Source organism: Macrosteles quadrilineatus, unplaced genomic scaffold, assembly GCF_028750875.1.
Source record: "Macrosteles quadrilineatus isolate MER2022 unplaced genomic scaffold, UCM_ALF_1.0 Scaffold_9__3_contigs__length_116548681, whole genome shotgun sequence".
Taxonomy (NCBI): domain Eukaryota; kingdom Metazoa; phylum Arthropoda; class Insecta; order Hemiptera; family Cicadellidae; genus Macrosteles; species Macrosteles quadrilineatus.
The window spans coordinates 24803831-24820845 of NW_026542602.1; the positions used below are offsets into that span (position 1 = coordinate 24803831).

General features: G+C 31.7%; 1 protein-coding gene across 1 annotated transcript; it reads left to right on the forward strand.

Moving 5' to 3' along the window:
- Window positions 1–1212: 1212 nt before the first annotated feature.
- Window positions 1213–2220, forward strand: LOC129003291 (skin secretory protein xP2-like). Its single transcript, XM_054431581.1, has one exon. It carries the CDS (start codon window positions 1213–1215, stop codon window positions 2218–2220), a length of 1008 nt encoding a protein of 335 aa, XP_054287556.1.
- Window positions 2221–17015: the final 14795 nt, after the last annotated feature.

Sequence of the window (17015 nt, forward strand, 5' to 3'; positions counted from 1 at the left end):
GACATATGACTAATTCAGAAAACAAAAATAAATCATCTTAAACATGAAAAGAATATCTGCTATGTACAATAAGCGTGACCTACAAATTTTAACGTAGAGAAAATAAATAGGGCCTCTATAGGCAAAGCCTGTAGTTGAGGTTCCGTTAATTATAAATTTTACATAAACAAAGAGCGTTCAGAAAGATATAAATAAGATTTGAAATTAAAAACACAATGGTCTTAAACAATTTAAAAGTAAATAAGTAAGAAGAAAAATTATAATTTGAAACACTTGCCAAATAGTCATGAATGTTATCTTGTTATCTTGTTGGTCTGATAACTCTAACGATGCACTGCACTATCACCACCAGGCGGCTGCTAGCCCCAACCCAAGGGCCGTCATAGCTCACTACATACAATGTATAAAAATGTATGTAAATATACAAAAATGTATGTATATAAATGTATGTATCAACCACTAAACCACTGTTTTGACCTACGCTTATTGCTTACCCGGTCTTTAATTTGGTTACAATGGAGTTTTAAAATGATAGCTTGTTGTATATGTATATTGTGTGTATTTGTATAAATAAACGTCAAGAACAACAACTAAAACTAAAATTAAACACATTTACTGCATGTATTAAAAGTTTGTTTTTCTAATCATAAAAACCATATTATACAACAAAATATACATCAAAATACCACCATCGATCTCTATTATTACTACTCGATGCATACCACAAGTTTCAAAAAGTGTTGGAGAAATTGGCAACTTAAAAGTAATTGTTCGTCCAATAATTGTTGGTTTAAAACGGTTCTGCGCCAGAATGAATGACAGTGTTGTATGGGAAGCCATGCCCGATGTTTTTACTTTTGTTCCGGCTGAATAGTGAATAACCATTATTGTTTCAGATTTGCAGATAAAACTGTATAGATGTTGGCTTATTTTATCTCTTGAGATAAAACTAAACTTTAAATGGAAATTGCCATGTAATTTTTCGCATGTACTATTAAGAGTTAATTATTAGTTAGCAGTTGGGTAGTGTGCTTTTGGTGAAACTTGGTGGCAGTGTAGGTTTAATAGGATAAACCTATACTTTCGAAAAGTAAGAAAGCTTCCTTTTTCGTAAAACTAGAACTCAGTCTGTTTTTGGAATACTGTTTAATATTTAGAGATAGACGAGTTAATTTTGGAACTCTAATTCTTAAATTGAAGTTTTATGGTATAATGAGTACTGTGTACAGTAAATATGAAAATAGAGCACCAGCAAAAGCTCCAGCTGTAGCCCCAGCATCAATTAAAGCAGCACAACCAGCCCCAACTCTAGCCCCAGCACCCACTCAAGCACCAGCAACAGCTTCAGCTGTAGCCCCAGCATCAATTAAAGCAGCACAACCAGCCCCAACTCTAGCCACAGCACCCACTCAAGCACCAGCAACAGCTTCAGCTGTAGCCCCAGCATCAATTAAAGCAGCACAACCAGCCCCAACTCTAGCCCCAGCACCCACTCAAGCACCAGCAACAGCTTCAGCTGTAGCCCCAGCATCAATTAAAGCAGCACAACCAGCCCCAACTCTAGCCCCAGCACCCACTCAAGCACCAGCAACAGCTTCAGCTGTAGCCCCAGCATCAATTAAAGCAGCACAACCAGCCCCAACTCTAGCCACAGCACCCACTCAAGCACCAGCAACAGCTTCAGCTGTAGCCCCAGCATCAATTAAAGCAGCACAACCAGCCCCAACTCTAGCCCCAGCACCCACTCAAGCACCAGCAACAGCTTCAGCTGTAGCCCCAGCATCAATTAAAGCAGCACAACCAGCCCCAACTCTAGCCACAGCACCCACTCAAGCACCAGCAACAGCTTCAGCTGTAGCCCCAGCATCAATTAAAGCAGCACAACCAGCCCCAACTCTAGCCACAGCACCCACTCAAGCACCAGCAACAGCTTCAGCTGTAGCCCCAGCATCAATTAAAGCAGCACAACCAGCCCCAACTCTAGCCACAGCACCCACTCAAGCACCAGCAACAGCTTCAGCTGTAGCCCCAGCATCAATTAAAGCAGCACAACCAGCCCCAACTCTAGCCACAGCACCCACTCAAGCACCAGCAACAGCTTCAGCTGTAGCCCCAGCATCAATTAAAGCAGCACAACCAGCCCCAACTCTAGCCACAGCACCCACTCAAGCACCAGCAACAGCTCCAGCTGATGAATTAAACATCCTACTCTTTCCTTAAAAAGTTGATCAGTAAAATCATTTGCATAGGCTTTACTCTGAAGACTCGTGGGCAGAGCCTCGATTTGTATACAGCAATGGTCTTACTTATCTAAGTGGTCTACTCATTTCTACTAAGTTTATGTATTTCATATAGTCAATGACAAAATCATAGACTAAATAAAAAAAGCCTCACAGTTTCATAGAATATTTTTATATCCATCCAGCTGTTAGTTCAGACAAATTATATATTGCACAAAAAACCCCAATATTTAAAGACTGTTCTAAAAATTAAATTAGACCATGTAGTAGGCCTATTTTACTACGAATATGTAAATAATATCTTATCCTCTTACCGAATAAATAAACGTATCAATGATTATAGCATTACACATAAAATAAATAAGTCAACCCTACTTAAGTGATTTCATTTTTATCCAAATGCTGAATATGTGTTGCGAACGCAGAATATCTCGCAGAATATATTTTACAGGCTGTTACGTTAAGCAAATGGTATTATACCAGAAGCTAATCTAAAAAGTTAGCGTCGGCTGCTAGACAAAAAATAATTAACTTAATTTCTAAAAACCCTGAAACCCTAAACCAAAAATACGGCTTCGACATTCCCTAGTTCTAAAAGTTATCTTAATAATTTAATTGCTGTTAATATTTTAGTTGCGATTTAAGAAAACTAGACTTGGTTAAAATTAAATATTTACTATTTGAATTTGTTTTGGCGTAAATATTCGAAAAAAACGAGAGAGCCTGGACAAATTGATATAATGTACAAAAAAGAAAACTGAATTAACACTGTGCTACATTTCTAGAGCAATCATGGAAAGAGCCGATTTGCAAATTATGGAACTTAAGAAAGTCATAAAAACTGACCAAGTAAATTTAGAAGAAATAGAAATATTTTTTGTATTTATAGTCGTTATTATGGACAACCTAATGCGTATATGAGTGGGAAACATTTGTAGAAAACGCTAAAAAAAAACAAGATCAGTTTTTTGGAAAATGATAAGATATTTACAAGAAATGTTGATTATATCAAACTGCTATCTACATCGTGAATATTTTATTAATCTTTGAGTCGACTCTTTTGAAGTCATCGGAAATAATTTTAAAATAATGACTGTAATACTTCGTAAATGCTCAAATTCGAGCAACAGGTAGGCCTACAGTAGTTCCTTGTATACATGAATACTAGGGTTAACATGGGAAATTACAGAGCCACTGGAGCGGAGCCCGAAAGGGGTTTTGACTGAGATAAGAATAGGCTTATATGCTAATTGGGAATATAAGCCCAATCCGACCTTAATTTTATCCTTAATTTTTTCCGACCTTAGTAGTTAATGCGTGATTGAACTTCAAACAAACATACAAACTTTCACATTTATAATATTAGTAAGATAAAATTATACTGGGTATGAATTTGAACTGGTGGTGTTTTTGGCCTCTAGCGACATCAAAACTAAAAAAATAGATCTTGGGTTCAGGTCACACCATGAGAATTGTAGTAATAGCTTATTCCCTATATTAGTCCCCTGTCAAATGTACATATACAGGCTCCCGTGTGCTCCTTAATGAGGCAGGTGTGTGAGTAGTCTTAATCTCTTCGTTTGACCTTGGAGAAATACAATTTCGATGGTGGCACTCTTGAAAATGGTGCGTTTGAACGCTGTGGAAAAAAAACAAAATGGCCGCCGTCGCAACTTCTTTTCTTACTTATATCAGTAACCGTTAGAGTTATGAAAGAATTGTTGATACCAAAATGTTGCTATTTCAAATCTGCACAAAAAAGATTATTTAAGTTTTTATGTAGGATACACCATTCTTTCATAAAACATAATTTTATATTTTTCATAAATAAATTAATCAGGGTGGAAGTAATGTCCCAGGACAGTTAAATATTTCAAAAAGTAATAAAGGGTGTTTCAGTAAAGCGTAACGGGCTATGCAGATTCAAATTCTATGTGCAAAAATAAGTCGAAAATGTAGTATAAGATTTTTTTGATTTCGGCTTAGTTTAGCCGTAATCCGCCATTTTGTATTTTTTGAAAATAATTCATAACTCAAAAACTCTTGGAGATATTTTTATGAAACTTGGTATAAACCTTAAGTCTACAACTATAAACATTCTCCGAAAAAATATTTGATCAGGCTCATCGGATTTCAAAATGGCGGCCATTAAAATTTTTTAAAGTCAAATTCCATGAAAACCAGCAATTAAGACAACATTTTGAAACACAGTATTGTAAAGTCCTTTTTATTACAAATCGAACGACACTTTATTTGCAAAAATCGGATAATAAATAAAAAAGTTATGTAACTTTTATTATGTTTTTGTCACTAGTTTCTATGGAATTTAACATTGTGATTTAAAAATGACTGTCATTTTGATAATTACTATTAATAATAAAAGTAACATAACTTTTTTATTTATTATCCGATTTTTGCAAATAAAGTGTCATTCTATTTGTAATAAAAAGGACTTTAAGAAATGTGTTGCAAAATTTTGTTTTAATAGCTGGTTTTCATGGAATTTGATTTTAAACATTTAAATGGCGGCCATTTTGTTTTTTACCCACAGCGTTCAAACGCACCATTTTCAAGAGTGCCACCATCGAAATTGTATTTCTCCAAGGTTAAACGAAGAGATTAAGACTACTCCCACACCTGCCTCATCAAGGAGCACACGGGTGTACATTTGACAATGGACTATATGGGAAATTCGCTAAAACCACAATGAGTGATCTTTGGAACGATTTGGAATTAATAATCTTTATTGGTAATCTTTACATAAATAATCTTTAATAATCTTTATTGGATCTTTATTGGCGAAAAACCATCAAACAGGTTCGCCATCACAACGAGGCTTGAATAAGAATTTTAAACCAAACACGTTACAAACCATTCAAATGGAAAATATTGTTTTAAAATAGTTTAAAACAACCCCCATTGTGTTGGTTAGTGTGTGGCTAAATTCATTTATTTAAAATTATGTATAGGACCCAAAAATATATCTTTGCCGAGAAAAGTGTATTAATGATTCTAATATTTGGTCATTGGTTCTGGTCTTGAGCTGATTTTTAAGTTAAGTATAAGATTATTGATTATACGTACTCTATACGTATTTCTTCCTCACTCCTCCCCAATGTATTACTTCCTATTAACCTATAAATAAAGTTTAATTGTCTTAGGAGACTTTTATTTTCTCCAAATTCAAATTATAGTGTTTAAGCACACCAATTAACATGTCATATAAAACGTACTGGACATAATGGACCTAGGTGCTGAGACTGCTTGAAACCCATTACGGTATTTTAGCTGTTGTATTATGTAAGGATTTGTAAAACCTGTTTGTTTATTTACTAGTTTTATAAATACCACACTTAACTTATTTTCTGCAGCCGATTCTTGGCATCTTTCCCGGCGAAGTAGATAAATCCACTTGACTTAACTACAAGTATAATCGATGTGATCTTTGCGCTAGTTTAGAACACTATTTCAGCCAACATAACTCTGCTGTACCCTTATTGTAACTTAAACCAAGTATTTTAGTGTTATTAAAATGTTTACAAAACTTATTCATGCTAATTTTTAATTCCTCAAATTACAATAGTTATTTAAGTTGCCTTTATATTATTTTGTCTGTACTAAACATAAAGCTTTTGGATTTAATTCATTTTATCTCTATAATGTTGATCACAATAAAGTAACAAGTCTCATCTCACTTCATCGAAGCTACCATCTAAATGAACTAAAGACAACTCTGCCACCATAAATCTCTGAGTTTTCAGCAGTTTATCAGGTAAATAACCATTAGAGTCTTGTAATTTATAATAAAACCTGAAAAATGCAAAAAAAATGGACACCTGACATAATCATTGCCAATGTTAATATGTATAACCTACAACTTACAGTACTATGATAAGGAGTAGGGATTAGAATATAGAGAACAGTTAATAAAAAATTAACTCATCAAATTTATTTACCTTCAGATAAATAAAAAAAAAACATTTTCAATCTATGAATTTAGAAATTTATAAGCTTTTATGAGTATAATATGGTTTCGATAAGTTTATACAAATGCGAAGCAACAATTTTAAAAGGAATCAAAATTTGTATCTCCCGTTACATAAAATCCTATATTAGCGTTTTGTGGCAACCGTCTGCAACCATTTTATTTAAGTAAATATTTTAACCTAGGACTTAACAAACAAGCAGTAAGATCATTTAGCGTAGAAGCGCTCAGTTTAGGCATATAAATTGTGTTGACTACAGTCTCTAAATAGTCAGAACTGAAACTTATAGAACTAAATACACAAGTTAATAATCCGGAGTTGTGTGGGCATCATCACATTTGTAATGTTGTCATCAAAAGTAATTGTTGTTATCAAAAGTAATTGTTGTTATGAGTGACTCTTAATGAAACGGTGGTTACTTGACTGGTATGAATCACAGTTGATTAAACGCAAACATTACTTGCTAGCACATTGGTCTGGAGAATGTCGATTTTGTACAGTTGTGGTACCTACCACAGGTATTAGAACAGATACTGTATGGCTCATAAACATAAACGGCAACAATAAAACAATTCTATTGCAATGCTACACTGATTGTGTATTTAATATGCATTCATGTTTTAAGAAAGTAATCAAGCAGCTGATTTTGCGGCCCTAGGGATGTAAAAACCTGATCGGTCCCCAAATGACGATCGCATCTGGCATGGCCAGCAAAACGTAACTTTCAGCCACCAATTAACGTATGTAGAACAGATAAAAAAATCATAGTCTGGTGAATACACTTTTACAGTAGATTAAAAACCCCCTAATTTTCGTCAAGGTTTGTTTTATTTTTATACGTAAGTATTGCGTAGAATTATGTTAAATACTCAATATTAATCTAACTACCTAGAATTTAATAACTTACCTATTCATCACTGAACAAGCGGTATAAAGTATTATGTGCAAACACCGTGCATTTAGTGAGATAGATGATGAGAATGAAGAGATGGATAGATGATGAGATCGAGAATGACTATGAAATTGGTCCAGGATTTTAGGCAATGTTAGCTTAAGAATAAATTGTAAAAATAGGTTGTGTAGGACGGGCGGATAAGGGATGTTACACAGGAAACCTTTATTAAGAATAAGGATGATTCGATTTCCTCATTTAAAGATATAAAGTTGTTTGCCTATTAACTAGGAGTTTTAACCGTAATATATAGTAGTATATATATGACTTTTGTCAAAAATGGAATAGTTTATATGATAAATTATTTGTGTACAAACTTATAGTTATGAATTTTAGATTGCGCAACATAAAGACTCGACTAGAGAAAGAAAGGCTGTTTAAAATTCAAAATTTTGTTAATCGAGTGTGCTACAAATAAGATACGTAAATGGTTTAATTGAAATAAAACTACCCAAAAGGTTTGGAATGAATATTGATACAGTATTCTCTACTGAACAGCAATTTTTCTACACTAAACTCAAGTCACACAATCTGATATCGGCGTTCCGTTGTCACAGTCGACTGAACCTTAATTTATTCATTATTCTAGCACCAAACGGATTTCTATCTCTCATTTATTTATTTTAACCATCCAAGATTTCGGTTTCCAAGCTTTTCAATACTGGCATTAGAAAATTACAAAATATTATTTGTATGTAAATCTATAAAATATTTTACTTTAAGACAAAACTTTAGCAGTACAATTTCTTCGTATTTTTTTATGACTAAACAAGATACAACTATGAATACAAATACTGTTGAAACACACTTTTCCATAAAACTACATTACTTTGAATCTCCTTGAGCCCCTGGGAACATGGCAAAGCAATCTGTATCATTCCGATAGATTTTTTCCTCTGATAAGTTTTCAAGATACAGATATACCCCTAAATATTTTCTGCGCATTTTATAAAATAATTCAGTAGAAATCTCAAAGAATTTTTTCGTTTGATTTGATTTGGCTTCCTTCCAGGGTGAATAACAATTCTGTGATATTGTTATTGTGTTATTGTGATATTGTAAGGGTCTTCCGTTTACCTCCTTACACATATGTATATCTTGAAACAAACTTCCCTAGAGCGAGTAACTATTGTTTTACGTCTCCTATTGTACCTTATTTTCGGTTGGTAGTCATTTGTCGTTTTGGGTGAAATCGAATAAAACAAAAACGAACTATCTCACCACAAGAATTATCAATAATTAATGTGAAACATTTTAATATGTGATGAACCTTTCAAGTAAGTAGAATATTCATATTACAAAACACAGCGATAATGCGTTTTCTAATTGTTGCACACATGTAATCTGGGGTTTAAAAAATTATTGACGAATCGAAAAAGTTATAAATTAAGGTAAAAACATACTATTACAAATATATTTATGAACTAATATTTATAAAAACTAGTTTGTGCTGATAGAACCCTTCAAGGGATAGCTAGCAGTATATTCTAAATCATTAAACTGGAGCAAATAACTTAAACTAAATAAAATCACAAAATTATAAGCATGGTTTATAACTAATAGAATTTAAATTGATGAATTTTCTCCTATCAAAAACTTTTTGAACGTATTGTAACTATTTATATTTTTTTTGGCAATATCTTTAAGACAGCTATTATAACTGTAACTATCCAATTTTTACTAAGCAGTTTAATATTTTCAGGCTAGTTAACAGTTTATCAAATTATCATTTTTCGGAGGTTACGAATCGCATGGTGTAGCTTATTAACTTTTAGTGTGCTGATAGGTTCACTAAGGAATAACAATTGATTTTGTAAAAGCCCAAATAAAATATAATTGGGTAATTTTCAATTTTTTATATAGCTGGTTGGGAAATGATAATGCTATAGAATTGAATAGCTTCAACATAGCATTTATACTTTGCTTAAGCAACATCATAGATTTGTGTAACGGGGAAGTTAAAGATAAATATTTATTCACTGGGCAATACTTGTTTTATTACAATAGTGTTTGATTGCATCATTGATATGTTTACTACCTACTAAGGCAGAAACATTTGATCAACCTGCCTTTTCCTCAATCAGGTTAAGAGCCAACAGTAATTGCAAGTTTTATCGTAGACACGATCTAAATGGACTATAATAGTACAGTAAAAATATGTTTTGACCCAAAAAAAATTAGCACAACCGGGGAATTTGGTACAGATGTTGGGTGTACCTTCCTTTTGAACATACTAAAAGTCCCCTAAAATTGAAGCTGTGCTACGGCCGCCATATTGGAAAATGGCGGCATATTTCTGTATTTTTCGCTATAGTGACTTTATTATTAGAGATACATGAAAAAGCTAAATATACAAAATGTAGGTCATCTAAAAATACACATTTTTTGTATTTACCATCTTTCTCTAAACCCAACGGTTTTTGAGTTATTTGTTATTAAGTATATTTAGTTTTTTCTATATATCACAAATAGGTGAAACACATGGAAATCGACCGTTACTTTCAAGGATTATGATAACTTATCCTATTTAGTTAAATAGTGTGATACTATAAAATCTAAAAATTTAAGCTTATTTCATGAGTAAAACAACTCCGCCACAGCAAACCTGCAGACTCAGCAAATTTCCATTTGATTGGATGTTTTATTAATTGTATTTAAATAAAATTAGATTCAACAGGTACCTAGGTTTGCTGCTACAGGTTATTATAGTGTGTGTTTTTTTAAGCAAAATATCAATACCTTACTATAAAATAACTAATTTTCCAAGTTTGATCAAAATATATTTTGTAAACAAGCAAACTGCAACAGTTAACTAATTCATAAGAATAGCATGGGAGTTTTAAATTTACAATAAACAAATTTGAATATATAAATTTTGGTTGTGTTTACTAAAAATATGGCGATTATTCGTCACGATTAGAATATTAACCAAATGGGGTTTCAAAAGGAGATGGAGCCTGTTATTTAAGTAATATTAATTCGTACCAAGCACCGAAAATATTGTATGCAGTAAGGTAATCTACCATATTTTGTAAAGTACGCAATAGTCATATAAATATTTTATCTTCATTTTTTACCCATTTAATAGTTAACATTTTAGTATTTTGATGGCACCACCACACTACACTAACTAACTATACTTGACATCCCATTGTAAATTTGGAAGGGTGTTTTTCGTGTCTAGTTCATGTTGGTGACTAATTAAGTATGGTATAGTATAGTTAGTTTTATTAATCAAAAATCGGTGAAACCTATCGCAATCGACGGTTACTTTCAAGGTTTACGACAATTATTCATCCCACTTAGTTGATATCAGAGTGATAGTGGTAGTGCCATCAAAATGTTAATTTATTAAATGGGTAAAAATCAGTATAAAATATTAACATGACTATTGCGTAGTTTACAAAATATGGTTGATTTCCTCACTGCATACAATATTTCCGATACTTGGTACGAGTTAATATTACAATACTTAAATTACTTGCTTCATCTCCTTTTGAAAAACCCTTTTGTTAGTATTCGAATCGTGACGAATAATTGCCATATTTTCAGTAAACACAACCAAAATTTGTATATTTAAATTTGTAAATTGTAAATCTTAAGCTACCATGCTATTATTATGAATTAGTTAACTGTTGCAGTTTGTTTGTTTATAGATTTATTATGATCAAACTTGGAAAATTAATTATTTTATACTAAATTATTGATATTTTACTAAAAAATAAACACACTATAATAACCTACCTGTAGCAGCAAACCTAGGTACCTGTTGAATCTAATTTTATTTAAATACAATTAATAAAACATCCAATCAAATGGAAATTTGCTGAGTCTGCAGGTTTGCTGTGGCGGAGTTGTTTTACTCATGAAATAAGCTTAAATTTTTAGATTTTATAGTATCACACTATTTAACTAAATAGGATAAGTTATCATAATCCTTGAAAGTAACGGTCGATTTCCATGTGTTTCACCTATTTGTGATAAATAGAAAAAACTAAATATACTTAATAACAAATAACTCAAAAACCGTTGGGTTTAGAGAAAGATGGTAAATACAAAAATGTGTATCTTTAGATGACCTACATTTTGTATATTTAGCTTTTTCATGTATCTCTAATAATAAAGTCACTATAGCGAAAATACAGAAATATGCCGCCATTTTCCAATATGGCGGCCGTAGCACAGCTTCAATTTTAGGGGACTTTTAGTATGTTCAAAAGGAAGGTACACCCAACATCTGTACCAAATTCCCCGGTTGTGCTAATTTTTTTTAGGTTTATGGAATTTTTCTCTTATTTTTACTGCACTATAAGCAATCCCTTGTGAAACATGTCCGTAATCAAAGTTGATACCTTACTTCTTCCGTTAGATGCGAGATTTTACGGCCAGTAAAACGTTTACCAGTACATAACAATGGATTAGAAAGATAAATCAAACCAAAATGGGGATATGAAGATAAAAATATAGTAAATTGTTTTTTAATTATTATAAATTTATTATTACGTTGAGAATTAAATGTTAGAACCACATATTAACTTGTTTTAAAAAATAAACCTGGGTTATGAGCACGCACGATTAAAAATTATTTATTAACCATTCTTAAAAACAACAAATGCAATTCAAGGGAGTGTAAATATTACTTTAAAAGAATAAAAATAGTACTAGTAAATATTTAGAGTAAGTCACTAATGCTGTAGCTATAGTTTGTAAATATCTAACAATAGTTTGATGTAATTAGCCGAATTAAAACGGCCTGAGAGTAACATTAACATTCAAAGTGAAAGCTAACTTTCAACTCCACATCGTTTAATACAGTCCCCGTATTGTATGATAAAAATTTACACCATTTTGAGTGTCGCGTTTAGGGGGGAAAGAAAAGGTTAAAGTTTAAAAATGTGTAGTTTTCTTTGTTCTTCGATAATATTCCTAAAATATGCGGCTTAGCACAACATATGGTAGGTATTTATAAAAATATAACCTACAATAATCGGCAAACAAGAATGGTCCTCTTCATATATTGAAAGCTTAAGCTCTGTCAAAATTGTAAAACTTTTAACCATATAGTACGGGGACGATATTGAACATATTGGTGTCAAAAATAAGCTTCTCATTTTGAATGATGTGGTTTAGGTCTAATTGCACCATACTATACCTGATAATGATTAAAATGTTTAAATATTTAAATATATGTTTAAATTATACAGGTAAATAAATTTTCAACTAACATTGAGCGATAAATATCCACAATTGCATCAATCTATAGATATGCAATACATAATAACACGAAGCGATGGTAAATAAAGGTCTCAAATGGAATATTCTCAGTAATGGCGGCATTTGTAAACGCTTTGAAGTGTATATAACTCAAAGAGATAAAAGCATTTAAAAACTGTTAAAGGCGGTATCGCCTCATTTGTAATTCTACTTTTCCAGCATTTTGCACTTGTACGATTTTATATCTTAAGTCACGCCTTTTGTATTGACTTTTGACCTATTATTTGAAATTGTTTATTTTTTATTTAAATAATGCATTTAAATCGATTTCGTAAAATGAACAAAGTTGCCTAATGTTAAACTTGTTTCAAATGCTATTCATTTAATACTACTTACTAAGTATTTTTATACTAACTTTTTCACGGATTTATTTAAATTTAAAAATCTTCTCTGTGATAATATTTTATAATGGGTCCTCCTTAACTTTTATGTTTTATTCGACTGTATTTACTTTAGTTTTTTGTAATATTGCAGGGGAGTTCGTTTCACACGCTATATTTTTTTATTACTATAGCGTGTAAAACGAACAAATAAAAACTCCAAATCTCTAAATAATTTAATTATAATTTAAAACCAAAGTGGTTCTGATTAGAGCTGTATTATAATCACACGTTCGCAAACTTTCCTGACTGCTTAGAAATTGCAAGTAAAATACACATGATTTGAAGGAGATTTTTTGGATAACTTAAGAGTTATGTGTAAAATAGTAGAAGAAACTCGCATATTTGTCAGCAGTATCTTTTATTTCTGCTCTCAAAACTAATGTAAATACTTATTTTCATAGTTTATGATAAAGGCAAGTCCTAAAAAGACTAATAACAGTTTCACAATGATTTAGAATGAAATAGTTTGTCTATAGTAAACCTCTTCTCTCTCAACCCTCCACTTCGCTCTGATGTTTGTGAAATCATTAGCCAAAGCTTTGGTTTCATCACTGGAGGATTTCAAAGAGATCAGTGGAAAGAAACTCGTTTGTTTTCTGGAGATTACTGAGGCTCGAGTTTCGTTTCGTATTTTGCTTATTTTTTTCACTTATTTTACAATGTATTACTTTATGTCAAAAATACTTTATGTTACTTGATAAATAAAACCGTTAATATGAATGTTTTTACTTGTTTCTCACACTGAGTAGAAAATGTCTTTAGACACAGAGTATTTACGAAACTTATATTTCATTTAAACCGTACCAGTATATATAAAAGGTATAGTATGTGCCTATTAATTCGTGATAGTTAAAGCTTATTATTGTAGTTTGTAGGGTAGTTCATGAACCAAAAGAAGTTAGGCATAATTTAGCATAATGAAGCATAACTTCACCCATTCATTTAAACCTCCCTAAAGCATACTAAAGATTACACAGCTAATCGTATAACTATTCTAAGATAATTGTTCATTAGCGTTCCATCATTGGAATTATATTAAATTTAACGGTTAAATAATTAACTAATCATAGAATGAATTTACTAGTGCAATTGTATCATTTGATCTTTCTTTGTTGGTTAAACAGGAATAATTAAGATTAATGAACCACTGTTTATGTAAATTTTTAACCGCCAATTAGAGTTCTAGTTCGTGCATTGGTTATAAAATTAGTAAAAACAATATACATTCAGCTGGAATAACACGAATAAAACATAACTCATAAAACATAACACAATCCTTTAAAGTTGCCAAAAATTGCAGGTAGCCTACTAAACTAACCGCAATAATTTTCGATCCACTAAATTCCATATGATATTACATTAAACTTTTAAGAGACGTTCAAATTACTTTAAAGCAAATTTTTTTATCTGCCGTAAAATTTGTAGTATAGATATGGAATATTACTTTATAATAAATTAAAATATTATTTTTGTTTTCTATGTGAAAATAAATCAAATTATTTCCATTTTAAATCACAAATAGTTTTTTTTTTTGTTTTTTTTTTTTTTTTTTTAATAACCACTCGTGTATAATTTAAGACTCAGACAAAGAAAAAGGGACGACATCCAATTCATGGTTCAAATGAAAACAGGACCCTTATTATTTTCTGACTTTGAGTTGAAAATAAATGTACAAATATTAGTTTCTGAAGACATTTGCAGAAGTTTCATGGGACATGTCCACTGTCTTGCAAAGCTTATGGTTTGCATCGCATCCAAAGCCATAAAATAGATAAATGGATCTTATGAGAACCAATAAGGCATTACAAAATCCTCTTAAAGAATTGTGCTTTATTCAATGTAGGATCCTTAAAGTTAGGAATGTAATAAAAAATTAAACCTTATTCTTTCATCAACTTAATAATAATTTACTCAGTTAAAGTATGCATCTCCAAAAATATTACCGATACATAGTGTATGGGTAGCATATATTCATAAATGGATTCTCAAAGGCTTTTAGAGGAGACTACGTGTTAGTTAAAATCAATGATAATTCGGTACTTTGGTAATATCCGAAGGTCAACCTTATACAGCGCGCTGTGGTGGTTATGTTAGGTTGGGTTATCATAAATATGTTTGTAGGACTTTCCTCGTTTCGTTAGCATCAAATGATACCAGATGAGTCATACTTTCGCTATTTTTTCATCCATTTAATTAACTTTTTTTATGAGTGGTCTCCGGATGCCACCAAAGTACCGAAAATTCAATACAGATATACAGTGTGAAGATAAAAACATTGCTGGCTTATGAGCTTTTAATTGATGCTTTAGAAACTTTATATTGCATCATTCCATGGCTACAGTAAAGTAAAATAGTGTATGGATTATAATACAAGAAATTAATACGAATCGAGCAAATCTGGTTAAGATATAAAGGTAGCAGCCCTTTCTTACGATTTTACTATTGGATTTTAACAAATCTCTCAAACCAATAAAAAGTTTAAAGTAACCAACCAACCTCAATCTGTTAGTGCGTTAAAAATAAAAGTATTTAACAAATTCATCATAATTTTTACGCATATTTGTCTTTTACTTTTACTGTACCTTTTTAATTCGATTTGATCATTATTTGGTCTTGCTTACCAAAATGAATATTGCATATTTCGCAAATATACTATTTAATCAAAGATCACCATTACAAAGCAAGTACTGTTCAAGGAACGTTGTGGCTGTTAAGACATCTGAAACTTCTAATTTATCTGTTAACTTGAAATAAAATCAACAACACTCGTATTGTTTTACCTATTTATTGTAATTGGGTTACTTGGAAAAACAATTTTAGTCCTATGAGACGTGAATTTATACAGGGTGGTAAAAAAGTCCCAGGACAGTTAAATATTTTAAAAAATAATGCAGATAGAGCTACAATACTTGATACAAAGTTACAGGGCATAAAACTCTATTTTAACACATATTCAGTGATCCAATAACTCTTCAGGGGGACGACCCACAAGGAGTCGGAAGAAAATCTTAAATAGAAGCATAGGTCAATATGCACATTAAATTAAATATCTTTTTTAGTAGAATACAATGCCACAAACCGCACTTCAAAAGGTTGCTCCTGCGCAAAATGACAGTTGTTCAAAGATTCATTTAATTTACATTGCTATTATACGCTTACTCCTCAGGGGGCACAGCCCTAGGAATCGGAAGAAAATTGTTAACTTAAGCATAGGTCGATATGCACATCAAATTAAAGGTCTTCACTAGTAGATTATGATGCCGTAAATTCAAGCTCAAAAAATGCCTGAGTAAAAAATGGCAGTCATTCAAAGATTCAAAATGGCGGATTCAAAAATCTTTGAACATCTGCCATTTTGAACAGGATCAACCTTTTGAAGTGCGGTTTGCGGCATTGTATTCTACTAAAAACGACCTTTAATTTAATGTGGGTATTGACCTATTCTTTCATTTAAGATTTTCTTCCGACTCCTTGTGGGCCGTCCCCCTGAAGAGTTATTGGATCCTTGAATATGTGTTAAAATAGAGTTTTATGCCCTGTAACTTTGTACCAAGTATTGTAGCTCTATCTACATTATTTAAAAAAATATTTAACTGTCCTGGGACTTTTTTACCACCCTGTATAACTTTCATAATATTAAAATTTTTCAGCTGCAAACAATACATTAAGCTTATATATCCTATTAATCGTCCCCATGCAAATTAAATGTCAGTTCTCGAGTTGTTTGGTTATTAAGTAAATGTTTACGTTTAATCATTTGTAATCAAACCTGTAATCTCGACCCAGACCATAACTTAGATGAGTTACTGATTGCAGCATTATTTCTTGACAATTGCATTACAAGTAAAGCAAGACTACATACGTCTTGATTTGATTTCTTGTTTGAGTATTTAACCTGATTACCTAAGCCAAAAAAGGAAAGTTTACTACAAAATAAGCAATAATTACCGTAATGGTTGATAATACAATTTGGGGCTTCTTTTATAAAACCACTTACGAGTTATTGTCATCAACATTAAACTGTTCAAACATAAAATGTAATAATGAAAAAACAATGATAAAACACGTTTCACTCTGAATTATTGCAATTTCTTTTTAAAAGCATTTAAGTAATGACTACTCTTCATTCAGAGGTTTTGAAAACAATTACCTGTCACTTCTCTTACACGTATATGAGGTA